The sequence below is a fragment of the Onychostruthus taczanowskii genome, unplaced genomic scaffold (genome assembly GCF_017590055.1).
Source record: "Onychostruthus taczanowskii isolate IOZ18803 unplaced genomic scaffold, ASM1759005v1 scaffold1, whole genome shotgun sequence".
Lineage (NCBI taxonomy): Eukaryota > Metazoa > Chordata > Aves > Passeriformes > Passeridae > Onychostruthus > Onychostruthus taczanowskii.
In genome coordinates this window covers 27,090,297-27,106,193 of record NW_024496525.1, presented here as the reverse complement: position 1 = coordinate 27,106,193, position 15,897 = coordinate 27,090,297, and the positions used below count along the sequence as shown (strand labels likewise).

Here is a 15,897-nt window from a genome sequence, read left to right as displayed (position 1 = left end):
CCCTCGCCGGCGGCGCGGAGCTGACGGGGAGGGGCTGCCCTCCCGCCGGACCCCGGCCCCTTCCCCGCGCGGCGCGGCTGCGGCGGCCCCTCCGCGCCCGAGAAGATGGCGGCGGTGTCCGAGTAAGGATGGAGCTGCCTGTCAGCGCCTCTTCGCCCTAGGGCGGGCAGTGCCGCCCCGCCGGGGCGTGAGGGGCGGCGGCGGTGTCGCCCGGCAGCGGGGAGCCCCCGCCGCAGCCCGCGCCGAGGGGCGAGGCTTGGCCTGGCGGCCCCCACTCAGCTGCTTCTCTCCTCCGCTCTCCGCCCGGCCCCGTCCCGCCGCCCGGCCTCGCGGCCCCCGGCGTGCAGCCGCCATGCCGTGGCCTTTCTCGGAGTCCATCAAGAAGAGAGCCTGCAGGTACCTGCTGCAGAGGTACCTGGGCCACTTCTTGCAGGAGAAGCTCAGCCTGGAACAGCTCAGCCTGGATCTCTACCAGGGCACCGGCTCCTTGACGCAGGTCCCTCTGGATAAGTGGGTAAGAGATGCTGGCGCTTCACCCCCTCGGCTCCTGCGGCGTCTGAGGGACCAGCTGATTCTCTGCCCCCGGCTGCCACCCACTTTATTTTCAATACCCAGCCTCTTCTGTGCAAAAACTTAGAGCCATAATTAGCATTTAATCTAGGGAACTGTTGTCTGATAATACTAAAGAAAAAAAAAATCTCGGCATTTGTTACAGATACATTTTTCTAGCCACACTTCGATTGTGTAATTTTTAATTATGAGAAAGGAAACAAAGTGAAAGAAGGCAATAGATGCTGATATTTCAGGGAGGAGCTAGTGTACCCCAAACTTCTCGAAATCCCTGTAGTTAATGAGGAGTATGTTACTGACTGCTAGAGATGGTGAAAACAAAGTAATCTCTGGGTTATCTGTGCTTTGTCTTTGTCTTGGAGACATCTTGGTTCTTAATGATAGTGTTATGCTGAACTTAGTCTGTGTAGTTCTCTAAAGATTGTCCCCTCGTCCTGTAGTGGTGAGAGAACTTGTTGACAAAAGAAATCTGATTTTAGCTGGAGTTTGCTCAGCAGGTGGCCTGTCACACTCCAGTCCTGGCTTGTATGGTTTTTTTATATGTGTTTGTCTCTAAACAGATACGTATATTTCCAGCCCACTCTAGAGACAGACCTTTGGATTATTGTGTTTGTAATATTTTGTGAAGGTTCTTGGTTTAATTGCCAACGTTACTGAATTCGACGTGTCAGTCGAGTGTCTGTCATGAGGAGACTTAGGCACTGCAGTGAATCAGTCACTGACTTCCAGGGCAGCGTAGATGATGAGCTAGGTCCTTTGTGTTAATGTTTTCCAAACAACATTTTTATTGCAGTATTAGGCCACACAGAATACATTTTAAAATACTTGAGAATATATGATATTTTCAGGAAATGGTTTTTAATGTTATTAGTGTGAAAATATGTTTGAAAGTGGTAAGGGACAGACGCTTGCAGAAATGCTCAATATTGCCAGTGTTTGAGTGTGGACTTTATTTTTGTTGTTTGCTTGTTTGTTTCCTTTTCTTTTCTGGCTGTGTCTGCAGCTTGTTTTCTGTGGCAGGCTTGCAGTGAGGCTGCCTCGCTTTAATTGAATTATTATGCCCTCTAGTGGGTATCGAGCACTCCTTGCGAGTCAGAGTTATATTATTTAAAATGTAAAATACTTAGTAACAAAGCAGTTGCGGGTCAGTGCTGAATGAAGTGTGCATAACCTATACACAGTGATTAAATGAATATGCTGTAATGCTTAGGTGATCTTCCCCATTTGTGGATCAGCATTTTTCTGTTCCACTTGTAAACAATTACATGATTGAGGCTCTCTGCACGTGACTCTCATGTATGACAGATTGCAAAAGCAGATGTCACGGAAGTACTACAGCTCTTTTTTCCCCCTAGTCATTGTAACCTTGTTCTCAGTGAATCACCAGGATGACTGTATTTTTACATGGCATCCATTTTTGCAGACACTTCTGTTCATCTCAGCACTGTAGATACTTTAGCCACCATTGTATGTGTTTATAGGTTGTAGAGATATGTAGGAATTCCCAGGACTATTAATGTAATGCCTATGCCTTTTGGGGTGTGGGGTGTTCAGAAGAATTAAGGTGTAATGGATGATGTTTGTGGTTGAATTTTAGTATACATCAAATACTACTTTTGCAGACTGTTGGTCAATAATGTGGAAACAAGTCCTGATGTGAAGGCTGTGCTTCATTTTTAAAATTTCATTTGGAATCCTCTAATTATTTCCTTCTAGGAACAGCTGGCCTCTTTATGAAGCAATTTAGCTCAAGAATGCTTCAGGTTTTTTTGCTTTTAGATAGTACATTTCTATTTTAAAATAATAAGCAGTACACCAAAATACACTTACTTTTTATTACCATGGGCAAGGGTAGCAAAAAGGCATCTAAGTCAGGTTTGTTCAAAATGTGGTAGCTAGCTTATTTCCTGCTATAGCAAATTATTTGTAAATTCATTCAAGTAATTTAAATGAACATGTGGTATTTTAAAATACAGTTTTCATCTCTAATAATTATTTTTATCTTATGCTATTGCCCAATGTATAATTCTTAAATATAAGTTCAAATATGTTTGAGCTTTTATATTATTTATTTTATAAAATTTTAATGTCACTGAATTTTAATTGATTATTTGATTCCTAAATAATTTCCCAATAGGACTGTTCAGGTTCTGTTTCTTTAAAGTTTATGTACTTTTCTGCTGCCTGAGTGGACTTTGGAACAGAAACAAGACAAGCTGAACATGCAAGGCAAACAAAATTCTAAAAGCAAGGTTATTGAGAGCAACAAGTTAATATGATGGGAAAGTTGCATCTGGAGATACAGGAATAAAAATAAAGGAAATATGTTTTCAGAAAATTAAATTTTTAAGATGATTCTGTATACTTGGAATATAATAGTAAATACAATTAAAATGGCAAGCAACTTTTAAATCCTTATTTTTTTCAAAACTTACGATGTTGAATTTAAGCATTTTCTTAGGTAAAATCAGTGGCTGTGTTCGAAACTCAGCAAGGTCAAAAGCACACTTTCGCTTGCCTGTTGAAGATTATGTCCTATTATTACAACTGCAGTCTCGTTTACATTAGAAAGTTGCACTCTCTGGATTTGGTATGTGAATAAGAGTGGGATTTGCTTCATTAGAGCCTGACCACTTCTTGTCTTAGAACTTAAGTTTTAACTGCATTCTAAAATCAAAGCACAGGCAGGAATTCATTTTTTTATTAGCCTAAGTGTGAAGAATATGTTTAATGTGTATGGTTGTAATGAAACCTCTATAGAGCAATAGGGGAGTCTTCTGAGGATTGTGGGAAACTTGAAAATCCTAAATTACTGTGTTAGAGCTGGTATGATACTTTGGGCAACTTGATGGTAGCAGTGTTTATAATGCCACTATAAAAATATGATTTACAAATGGCAAGTTTGTTACACAGCAAGAGGGGATTGTTTGGGTTCATTGTTCCACTGTCACAGAGAAATCAAAAATGAACTTTACATTGAAATTACATGCTATGAAATACTCCTATTATAGAAACAAGGTACTTTCTGTGCTTTTACTGGCAGCCTGTTTTCAGTTTTCTTCAAGTACTGCCAAAGAAAGAACAGATTAACTTTATTTAGTATTCTGATGTCTATAAGAGTAAGTTAGCAGCCATTTTTTTTGTATAGTGCAAAAATACAGATTATACAGCCACCACAGAGCAATTCTGAAAGCTGGGTAGTGTGATATTGCAATGGAATTGATATAGTTAAAAGTGTCTATTTTTTTGTGTGAGTATAATTAATTTTCTAGTAGCATCAAAGTGTTTTTATTTGTTAGATGTTTATATGTTAGATGGAAAATTATGGATGTGATTAAAAACACAGTTATGATTTTTAATTTTTATTTTATTGTTTTGTAGTGTCTTAATGAGATCCTGGAGTCTGCTGATGCACCTCTGGAAGTCACAGATGGATTTATCCAATCAATTTCTTTATCTGTCCCGTGGGGGTCGTTGCTGCAGGATAACTGTGCATTAGAAGTAAAAGGATTAGAGATGGTCTTCAGGCCAAGACCAAGGCTTGGTAGGCTTATTTTTTTTTTTAACTTAAGAAAAGGAGATTATTTTACAGTTTGTCAGAGTCAAAAGTCTGCCCTTGCTTTAGTCAATTATTAGCCTTATTTAAAATGTCATTTAGCTTCCATACATTAATGATTGAGAATTAATAAAAAAAGAAACTGTGAGGTGTTTGTCAGCTGGTTGACAGCTCAATTAGTTGTTGCTCTGTTAAATAATTTAAAATGCTTATAACAGTTCTACTGTTGTATGTCTTCCAAGCTTCTTTCAGACCTATAGAAATGGAAGTGTGGGAAGGAGTTTGTGCAGTTTTTGGGTGGTGTTTGTGCAGTTCTGTGAGGCAGTGTTAGTAGCTGGCTATTGGATGGCAGCAGGACATCATGGTGTAAGACTGGGGGGGTGTTGTGGGAGATTCTGTCTTTGCGTACTTCAGGCTAAAAGGTGCATCTTCTTGTATATTTAGAGAACAACAAATGCAATTTAATTGCTATTGCAGTGTGAAATAGTGACTTTTAAGTACTCTAAATACATACTAATTTTGGTTATAATGCTGAGGGTTGCCTGAGTTCCTCTAGCTTGTCTGTATCCAGATGCTTGTTACTGCTCTAGTTTAGATTGTCATGGTGATAAATTTTTACTGGTCATCAAGCTTCCATAAATTCTGTGGAACACTTAGTTAATTTTTAGTTGTGAAAATTGTTTGAATGTCTGAAGGATTTTAATTTGGCTTCCTTCTTGTAGTGTAAAGAAAGTGGAAGAAAACATTTTTTTTTAAACATAAGAAGAAAAAAGAATGCGTAAAACCTATTTCTCGTCTTTTGCTAGTTACCTTAAATGAATTACTTGCTTACACATACTCTACACTTCATCTGTAGTTGTTTAACTGGAATTACATTTTGAGCTATATTACTTTCTGATGTAAGATTATTGCTTTGAAGGAATGGTAGTATTAGGAAGAAACTTTTATTTCTTCACCTGCATCCAGTTAGTTCTCCTTGATGTACAGTGCTTTATAATAGACCAAATAGTGTAGACAAAACCCCATGGTGCTAGTTTTATCACACATCTATAGCCACGTGGACGTTTCCAGACCTGAATGCTTAACTGAAATGTTTTGCCTGTTTAACACACTTGTATTTGAGCTAGTTTTCTTTTTGTCTATACTAGAATGTGATAGTTGAATTTGATTAACTTTTCTAATCCTTAGTTTTATAGCATTTGCTACAATGGCCTTGGCATTAGCTGATAGGAATGCATTGTCAAATAAGTTAATCTGGCTGATGAAAAACTTGTTCAGCTTAATACCTGCTGTGCTCTTGGATTTTATTATGCTTTACTTACTATGTCAAGTCTGTGTTAGGCATTTAAAACATATTTTAATGTGCTGTGATAACATTTTAAACCTTGCTTAGTGTATTTCCGTGCAGGATATGTTTCAAGAGGAATAAGAAACTTTGAAATAATTCTTAACAATTAGACTTAGTTCATTTTGCCAATTATACCTGCAAAAACATGCCAATATAGTATTACCTGATTTCTTCTTGTTTTCAAATACCAGAATCTTACCAGTGCAGTCTAAACAGATTATGTTAATTAAGTAGTAAAGTCTATAGTAAGAGATTATAACTAAATTTGTTTTTAAGTGTAACTTCTTACTAAGTTGTTGAAACTCTTTTGTGGATGGGCCAAATATATTGCTGTGTTTTGTCTTTATAGTTTCATGAAGTCCATGTTTAATTTATTAAGATTTACTTTACTCCACAGCATCTGGTTCTGAGCCTATGTATTGGTCAAGTTTTATGACCAGTAGTATGCAGCTGGCAAAAGAGTGTCTTAGCCAAAAATTGACAGATGAGCAAGGAGAAGGGTCCCAGCCTTTTGAAGGACTTGAGAAATTTGCAGAAACTATTGAAACAGGTATGAATCAATTATTGAGATTTGAATTAACATCTGAAATTTAATTGATTTATGTTGTGTCAGTTTTGCAAAACAATATCTCAACTGCCGTAACTTATATGACTAATTTTCACTTGTTAGCATTGCTTGTAAAATCTAAAGAGGAAAGTAGGACAAGCGATCTTGATTTTGAAGTGGGGAAAAAAAGCCCCATTTACTTCCTAAGGTATTTGTATACTTCCCTCAGTGGACAGATTGAGTTCTGTTTCAGGGCAAGTTGGTGTTTGTTTTCACCAGAATAAATCCAGCTAAATCTGTGTCTGAGGGATTGATGACATGTCTTAGTTTTGGAGATGGCTGTGTAATTCATCAATTGCTAGTAGTGATACTGTTGAAGGAGAAATGGAAAACGTTTCTTCAGCTGTGTTTGTGCAAAGCTGACCTGTTATGTTGTATGAATGTCCATGTTGATAGAAGCACTTCAGAAACTGTTTTTTGTTGGAGGTGGTTTTTCTAAGTGCACAAAACTAGGGGCTTATGACTGCATTATGTGGTGGAGAACCTTGTGCAGAAATGTCTGAGCTAAGGGAAATGTTTCAAGTCCCATCTGGAGATGGAATTACTCAGTCCAGGTAGCATGCTGCTGCTGCAATGCTTAATAGTTCAGCTATGGTGCACAATGAAGATGTTACTTTCCTTGAGGATCATCCACACTGAGCTACAGGAGAACTTGATTTGAACTGCCCCTTGCTCAAATGTCTAAGCCTTAGAGAGCAGTTGTATGCTGTGGATATACATATTAATAGGAGTTTATATTGTCTGTTGAACTCTTGTTACCTTATTAAACTCAATTGATAATTTCCACTGAAATAAATATTGATAGCTTAAAATCAGAGACCATTTAATATGGTTGCAAAAATAGTCATTTGGTGACTTGACTTAATAGTCTACACTGTATTTTTTTTTCATTTTCCCTTTTAAGTTCTAAGAAGAGTGAAAGTTACCTTTTTGGATACTGTGTTACGAATAGAACATGTGCCGGAAAACTCTAAAAGTGGAACTGCACTTGAAATCAGAGTTGAAAGGTAATTTTTATTTTTTTTTCTAAATCTGTGGATTTTTTTTCCCTAAGGGACTTCTTGCCATTTCATGTAAAGTACATTTTACTCATACACACAAGCTCTTCTTATATAGTTAGACATTTGCCCCTGAGCACCTCTTTTATAATGTTTGTGAGCATTGTCTGCACTCAGATTCCACTTAGCATGTTTATGCTAAAATTATTTAACCATCAAATTAAAAGAGTTCTGTTTTTTCCCAATATACATTTTCATCAACTTCTGCAGTTAGTGAATAACATTTCTCAGACATTCAGCAGTCAGTGTATATTGTTGGCCAGTCAGGCCATGTGTACAATTAGAAAGGGAAGTGACCCTTTTGAGTAAGATACTTTAAATATTTTTAGAAAAAAAAATAGTCCTGAAAAAACCCCAAAGCCCTGAAAGAATTTAGGTTCTGTGTGAGCTTTCAAAAGAGCCCATGTGAATTCTGTAATTACTTTGAACATGAATACTGTACATGTTCTTAATGTAGATTTTTTTCAACCTATGGGAGAATGTAATCATACTTTCTTGCAAAGTGTTGAAATCAGTATCAAATAAAACTGATGCTTACTGAGAATTGCTAATGAAATATATTTAGTTTTAAACGTTTATAAGCTTCAGGTTATTGTGTTCGCTGGGGTATGTTCACATTGGAAGCATGTCTTGGTTTTCTGGTGGTGTCCAGAAAGAGAAGTTGAGATTTCCACCCATTCCCAGAGAGTGGTGGATTTTCATTTCATGACAGTGAACAGCACTGTAAAAGTATGAAGAGAGAGACCATGTACAAACTTAAAGGTTAAAAGGCACAAGAGACGTAACAATTTGTATGCTCCCACTGTCTTAAATTCCTTTCTTTTGCCTCCCAGAACTATGTACTGTGATGAAACTGCAGATGAGTGCTCTGGAATTAATGTTCATCAGCCCACAGCTTTTGCTCACAAATTACTGCAGCTCTCAGGTGTCTCTTTCTTCTGGGATGAGTTTCCTGCATCTGCAAAGTCCTCCCCAGTGTGTTCAGCTACACAGCTGGTAAAAATAAATACATTATATAAGGATGTAAATTGATGAAAGAATAGATTGTTATGCTAATAGATTAATTCTGAAGGATACAGGAGTTGAACTTGTACTTAAATCTGTGTTTGGGAAGTTTTATAATCAGTTCCTATTGATTTTGAGGAGTCGCCACTCCTCAAAATGGAAATGGAGGAAATGGACTTGAGGACTGACTAGAAATTAGGATATACTGTGTTGGAATCTGGTTGCAACTTTAAGAACTAGAAATTTAAGGACCCTGCAATTCACTGTTCTGTGGAAACTTGCTCTTCTTTTTTCAAAGGTCTAATGCTTCACATTCTATGTGTCTTGTTTTTTCACAGTTATCTATACGTGTTTTTAAAGCCTTTATCAAATTTATGAAGTGATTATTTGTGTGATAGGCTTATTTTAAATGCTTGTTTTGCATTATTTTCCCCTAAGAAATGGCATACATTCTTATTCCTTTATCTGTAACTTTTTAAGGCAATGGAACCAAAGCTTTCACCTAGCTGGAATCCAAAAATCATTTATGAGCCACATCCACAATTAACAAGAAACTTGCCAGAAATTACTCCTTCTGACCCTGTACAGATCTGTAAGCTGATTGGTAGAATGGAGTTAAGCCTAACATTAAAACAAAATGAAGTACTTCCTGGAGCTAAGGTTAGTCATGCTTTCCTGGTGTCTAACTAAATGAGTAGTTCTGTAGAATTATTTTTTTAAGTACATGTGAAAAAGGTGTAATATTCTCAGAATTGCAGTAGTTTTCATGTTGATTCTTTGTGTTCTTACCTAATAAATATATATAAAAAGACCTCTTTATGGCAGTGAGATGAGTCAGGGCACACTGAAATCTGTTAAATGAGAATTCCTGTGTTAGACTGAATTTAAGTGTAACAAGTAGACATGGTAGTGTGTATGTAAGTAAAGCTGTATAATACATTCCCCTTCTCTACAGTTTTTAAATTGGCTGTTGATCTGTTTTGTATAGCATACCATATTTTATAGCAAGCATAAAGTTTCGACTGCAGTAGAGAAGGATTTTTTTTTATGTCCAGCAATTTCTAGTCAATCTTTAATTGTTCTTGTTTATTCAGTTAAGAGACCTTGAAAAGTAAAATAACATTTCCTTGGTGTGAAATAGAGAAATTCTTCCAATTTCAAAAGTACTAATATGCGAAACAGAAGACCTTTTATTGTTTTAAGGTCTATTTCAAAAGGTGCTTACTTGGATATCTCATAATTAATAAGTAAAACTGACTTTATTTTTTATTACTTCAGGAATTATTAAAGGAAAAAAAACAGATTAGTGGAATTACTGATTTTTTTTTTCTGTTATGAGATCGTGTATTTATTTTAAGCTGATAGTGACACATCTGCATTTACCCTGCCAAGCTACAGGTTGGAAGAAACACAAAATTATGTTTCTGGTTGTTTTATAGAAGATACTGGTGTAATGACTGTATTCTTTCCACCATAAAAATCTATTATCCAAATAACTTATTCAAGTGATGTAAAGAAAAATTCCTTGAGTGTTCTTGACAGTTTTATTTCCTTTTCTTTTTAGTTGGATATAGATGGACAAATAGATTCTGTACATCTGTTTCTGTCACCAAGGCAGGTTCATCTTCTATTGGACATGGTAGCAGCTATTGCTGGACCAGGTAAGTATTACAAGAAACAAAAAAATAATTTTTGCAAGATACAAATGTTTCCTCAGTTGAAAAAAAAAATTGTGGTGGTGCATTATTATGAGTTTTTATCCGATATTAGTAAAATACTTTTTAGGTGCTGTGAGTTAGGACTATGATTAATTTTTGGTTTTCAGTAGCAAATTGTACATCCAGTAATGGAAAAAAAACCAACAAATAAGGCTTGACACGTGACTGTATAATAATACAAGAAATGAGGAAATTCTAGGTGGAGAAAACTAGGAGACCAAGCAAATTCTGGTTCTTGCAGCTTCTGTTTCACAAGAGGAACTTCACTTCTCTGTCTTATATTATAGTGACAGGCACAGAAAATATAGAACAGACCGTAATTGAGTTTGTTTGTCTCTGTTTGTGAAGAAGTAAAAGCAGTGTTTCAATTACTGCGGTAGAAGTATGAGGGTGTTTTTGTTTGTTCCCCTCACTATTTTATGTAACAACACTTGTTAGGGTAAATAATCTGTTTGAAAGATATGTCATATCCTGGGTGGGTGCTTAATATTCTTCTAATATTGATATACTTGTGTTATTGGACATGTTCATTGTTTTTGGACAACTGGGGAAGTATTACATACAATTTCCCAGGTTTTCTTCAGAACTGAAACTTTAATAATTCCTTAATAATAAAACCTTTAAGAAGTTGTGGCCTTAGTCCCTAAAGCTGACTGAGAAGAGAAATGTATGCATATTATATGCCAACACACTGCATATATAAACTTGAAATGTTTTCATCATGTATGAAGCTAATAAATGCTAGGAGAGAGTAATCTGTATCTGAACAAATAAAACCTTCAAACCAACAAAATGCACAAATACACACATCTCATATATAGTAGACATGTATATAACTATACATGTAAATGTATACACCAGTGATTCATTTTCAGATTACTTTTTGAATTTTGTTAGGGTTACAGTTAAGGAAATTACAGTAGGATTTCTGTCCTTTTTTTTGAATTCAGAGAGTCTGAGCAGGATAGAATTGTCAAATAAAGATAGGAAGAACCGGCCAATGCAGCAGGAGGACGAGTATCGGATTCAGATGGAGTTAAAACGATATTTAAGGAAAGAGTCTTTGTCTGCAGGAGCATCATCTGAACAAAGCTTCTATGAGACAGAGAGTGCCAGAACGCCTTCTAGTCGTGGCAAGTATAAAAGATGATGCAAAATAGCAAATAACCTGTTGTTAAGATTGTTTAAATTGATTGTTCATCTTTTCATCTTAGCAATTTATGTATTAAAGTAAGTTTGAGCTGAAGTAATTATATGCCATTAATTGTAATGTTCAGTAAAAAATTAAGTAGTTTAGGTATCAGGCTGGACTTGATTCAGTATTTCCTTAAAATTGTTCTGTTTATGTTAGTGTGAAACATGCTGAAAACACATACAGCATGACATCTTTTCAAATGTGTGGTTGAGGAAGTTACATCTAGAATAATAGTTGTATTTATGTGATTTTATGTGAATACTTTTTTGCTAATTATTTTTAATGTGAAATACTTTGATTTGTCAAAAGAAGAATGTATCAATTTATAGAAGTTATACCAGCTTGAATATCAAAATAAGAGATTTAACTGTTCTAATATTTATGAGGTTTTTTCTCTCTTGATTTTTATTTAAATATCTCTCCATAGACCCTACTAGTTTAATGTCAAGAAAACTTGGAACTTCTGTAAATGATGTGTTTAGCTGGTTATTCTGTCTAACAGTTATGACTTCTAGACTTAAGAATACATTTCTGTTAGAAAGAAAGGGGTTTTTTAAAATTAGTAAATAGCTCTTTATTATCTGTGGTTCTCTACTAGAGGAAGAAGTTTTCTTCTCAATGGCTGAAATGGACATGTCCCACAGCCTTTCTTCCCTTCCACCTCTTGGAGATCCTCCAACCATGGATCTAGACTTGTCTTTAACCAGTACATACACAACTACACCAGCAGGCTCTCCACTGAGCACTACAGTGGTATAGTATTAATTGCATTTGGAATCTTGTAGAAATTAATAATTCTGGCTGAAACTGTTGCATAATTGCTGCATTCTTTACAATGTCAGGAACTTGCAAAATTCTAGAACAGTTGAAATGTTTAGAGCTGATAGTATTCCTTTTCTGCTATGGAAATGGTATTGGAATTATTTATTTTGCTAAGCTAGGAAATGTGTTTTCAAATGCCTTGAAGCTTATATAGGATGCTTCATGATTTATTTTCTTTTTAATTACTGCATGTGTGCCACTTGGTTTTCTTTTAAAATAGACTACACAAGCAGCGTTGTATGAAATTATAGTACTAAATTTTTCCTCAAACAGTACAAAAACTATGCTGTTGCTATCACCATCTTTCCGAAATCTGTGGTGTACCTAATGTTTCCCTTGATGAAAACTGTGGAGAGTAGAACTAGAAAATATATGTTCATGAGGAGTGCAACTTTAGCCTTAAAAACCTGTGGAATTAAAAAGCATATCTCGACATAAAGCATACCTGCATTGAAAGTTGAGCACTAGTTCTCCATGAAATGGCATGCTGTTGTTTGTTTATGCGTGTTGGAGTTTTTTGGTGATTTACCTCATTATTTATGTTTGATCTAATGTGTAACAACTCTTTGCAAATTTAAGATTATATATATTTTTTGTTTTAGCTACAGCCAACTTGGGGTGATTTTCTTGATCGTAACAAACAAGAATTACAGCCTCCAAGAGGTTCCTCGCTAACAGCCAATATGCTTCACCAGACTTCCTTAAGAAGGACATGTAAGTAACAACAGATAGATAATTATGAAAATGAATTGTTATGCAGCAACTTGGTAAAAAGAAATGAAAATCAAAAGTAAGATGATTTTATAACTGTGTTATTGCTGAAAAATTACGTGAACTTAATTTTGTATTTCAGCTATTCCATCCAGATCTGTTTCTGTGGATGAATCCAGACCTGAGCTACTTTTTAGACTGGCAGTTGGAACTTTCTCAGTGTCTGTACTTCATATTGACCCTTTACCCCCACCTGAAAGTTCACTGAACCTTAACCCATTGACACCAATGGCTCGGGATTTCTTTGCCCGAATAGAAAAGATTGAGCCAGTTAAGTTTTCAACAGAAGATTTTCTGTCCTTCCGAGAAGTATTTGCAGAAGCTTGTTCTCATGATCACCTTAGGTATAACTTTGCTTATTAATAAATATAAGTAACAAAATTATATTTTAAGTAAATTTGAATAAAGTAAGTTTATTTCCATAGGAATTGTGTCACTTGATATTTGAATTGCTTTAGACTTCTTTATTAATTTCAAAATAGTCTTGAATTTTGACATCTGTTGTCCAAGACGTCTTTTTTAAAAAAGGTGAAACAGAAGAAGAAACAAGAATAAATATTAAAATCACCTAGCTTTTTATTAGACTAATTAAATTAGGTACAGTTTCTGTGACATAAGCCTAGAGAGTCAAGAATAATTAAGTAAATATCTTCTTTAGAAATAACTGTGTTTTACAGAACTATTGTTATTCCAATGTAGTGATTACTGCTTGAAGGAGCTTAGGGTTTTACTTAGTGCAAAATGTGATATCAGTAGGGATAAAACCTAAGTGAGAACAAGATACTAAAGTCAGGTGACAGTCTTCTTTTGCAGAAACTTTTACCATCCCAGTACAGTGTATGAAGTAAAATATTTAAGGGTATATATCTTTTCTTACCTTATATATGCAATTTAGACTTTGTGAGACATTTGACTTCTTCATTGTCTGCCTAAGGATGTTAGTTTTTTTATGAACTGCACCTCAAGTTAGATGCCTAAAATGTTATTTACAAATTTCTCTCTGCTGACCATTGTTGATTATGTAACATGAGCCTCATTTTCTGTGTTGCTAAATCTGTTATAATTAGATATTTTCATGTATTTGGAGAAATTATGGTGTTTTAATGATTTTAAAGTTATTATAGTGATTCTTTTTTGCCTACTTAAGTCTTGACTTTTTATAATTTTTATTGATTTATGCTACTTTTAATAATTATTAATTTTAATAATCTAGGTTTATAGGTACTGGCATCAAAGTGTCTTATGAGCAAAGACAAAGGACTGCCTCACGAAGTTTTAGTACTGACTTATCCATTGGTGACATGGAGTTCCTGGAATGCCTTTTTTCTACTGACTCTCATTCCATGCAGCCTCACTATACAGAGGTATGTTAAAAATAAAGGGAGTTCCATAAAAAAGAGGTGTTAGTTGTATAACTGAGAATGCTAGATTTTAAGATTGTTGTAATTTAAATGTTTTTTAATGTTTTTCAGTTTTTTAAATATGGTACAGTTTTAAGATAAAACTTAGTTTTAATTCTGAGCTCACATAGTGAACCCAACTTCTGTCATACCTGACAGGAACAGCACCAAGTAGCCACACTTGGTTAGTTACTTCTTAAACATGCTTAACGTGGTTTGGGCATTAGTTTTTGGAAAACATTTACTCTAAGCAATGGAGTTGAGCAATGCAAATGTTTCTTGTGGTGGTGATTATTCTTGCAGCTCTTTTAATGGTCAGAGATATCCAGTAGGTAGCTGAACATGTGGATTGAGTAAACAGTTGAGCTGGGGCTGACTTCACTGACTTCAGTGTGGGGTTACCTGTCTGTTCTAGGTAAAATGTCATAAATACATTTTCCTGTAGCAACTCCTTCCTATTTATTAAACATTTTGAACTACTTTTTTCCTGAAGCTGCTGACATTTCATTCTGAAGAAAGAAATGATTCTCCTTCTATGCCATGCCTTCAGCTGCATTATAAGCATTTAGATAATAGAGGACCTCAGGTAAGGTGGGAGATTAAAATGACTGAGTTTCTGTGCAATAACCTTTGTCTAATTTGGTTCATTGGAACAGAAAATTGACTGTAAAACAGAGTTCTTAACTCCTACTTAATATAATTTGTTTCACTGTGTTGTGTTGAAGATTTTAGTGCTTTTTCTCTTTCTTTTCAGGGTAGTCAAGGGAGACTCAGCTCTGTTCCACAGAAAGCAGAGTTACAAATAAAGTTAAGTCCAGTGTTTTGTGAGCTGGATATTAGTATTGTAGACAGATTAAATTCCTTACTTCAACCCCAGAAACTAACTACAGTGGAGATGATGGCATCTCACATGTATGCTTCTTACAATAAGCACATAAGTCTGGTAAGTTTAAAGTGAAATTGATTAATAAACTTGCTGGGGATTTTTGCAGATGGAAATCATGGTGACTGCTAGTTCTGATTGATTTTTGGTGGCTGAGGTGCTTTTTTTTAGTGTGAGAGGTTGATTTGGTTGGTTGACTGGGGTTTGTTTGGTTTTTCCAACTTCTGACAGTTTCATTTTGCATTCTGTGATTGTGTGCTTGAAAACAGACCAAAAGACAGTGGTAGACGCTTCAGAAGCTGCATAAGCTCTCAGCTTCTTGAAGCAAGGAGAACTGGGCAAAAAAGAGTAATCTTGACTGACTTCTCATCCCTAATCTGTCCCATCATGCTCTCCAGCAGCTGATATAAAGAGTTGCTAACAATTCCACTTCTGTGTTGAAATCTTTAGTTGTCACAATCAGCCTGGTTGCCTCTGCTGTGTATTTCCTGCTTTTGGGTAGGTGACAGAATAGGGGGTATATGCATTGCATTCTAGTGATCTGGGACCAGCAGAAAGAAATTGAAGCTTATTTGTCTTGGTTTGGGTTATCACAATAGCATTAAACTTAAAGGCTTTTCTTAAAATACTTGAGGAATGATTAATGCATTTAACTGATTTTCTGCACAGCAACAAAAATCTTCATATAATTTTATTGCTGCATTTACTGATTACGGAAAAATCAGCTTTCAAAACTATTTAAGAGACTGCTAAAGTTGTAAGACATCAGTTATTTCTGTAAATGTAATTGTCTTGCAAGTTTGATTCCTTTCAATAATCAGTAAAAGGGGGAGGGTATGAAGGGCATGACAGTGACAGGAGGTGGACACCCTGACTGCCTGGAAGTGACAAATACACATGATAGTAATTGCTACTTCTTCAACAGCAGCAGTTTTTAAACAAGTGTCTGAGACATGGTATTTCG

The 15,897-nt window shown here is 35.7% G+C and overlaps 1 protein-coding gene across 3 annotated transcripts in view; it reads left to right on the top strand.

Moving 5' to 3' along the window:
• The first annotated feature begins 342 nt into the window (after positions 1–342).
• Positions 343–15,897, top strand: part of ATG2B (autophagy related 2B) — a 45,571-nt gene continuing 30,016 nt past the window's right edge. For all 3 annotated transcript variants that reach the window (XM_041403227.1, XM_041403219.1, XM_041403208.1), the window contains exons 1-14: positions 343–514; positions 3,952–4,114; positions 5,872–6,024; positions 6,986–7,088; positions 7,973–8,135; positions 8,625–8,804; positions 9,709–9,805; positions 10,813–10,995; positions 11,656–11,810; positions 12,482–12,593; positions 12,733–12,994; positions 13,864–14,014; positions 14,544–14,636; positions 14,805–14,993. In XM_041403227.1, the coding sequence (XP_041259161.1) occupies positions 353–514; positions 3,952–4,114; positions 5,872–6,024; positions 6,986–7,088; positions 7,973–8,135; positions 8,625–8,804; positions 9,709–9,805; positions 10,813–10,995; positions 11,656–11,810; positions 12,482–12,593; positions 12,733–12,994; positions 13,864–14,014; positions 14,544–14,636; positions 14,805–14,993 (2,166 nt within the window). In that variant the 5' untranslated portion in view covers positions 343–352. The remainder of the gene's footprint in view (positions 515–3,951; positions 4,115–5,871; positions 6,025–6,985; positions 7,089–7,972; positions 8,136–8,624; positions 8,805–9,708; positions 9,806–10,812; positions 10,996–11,655; positions 11,811–12,481; positions 12,594–12,732; positions 12,995–13,863; positions 14,015–14,543; positions 14,637–14,804; positions 14,994–15,897) is intronic.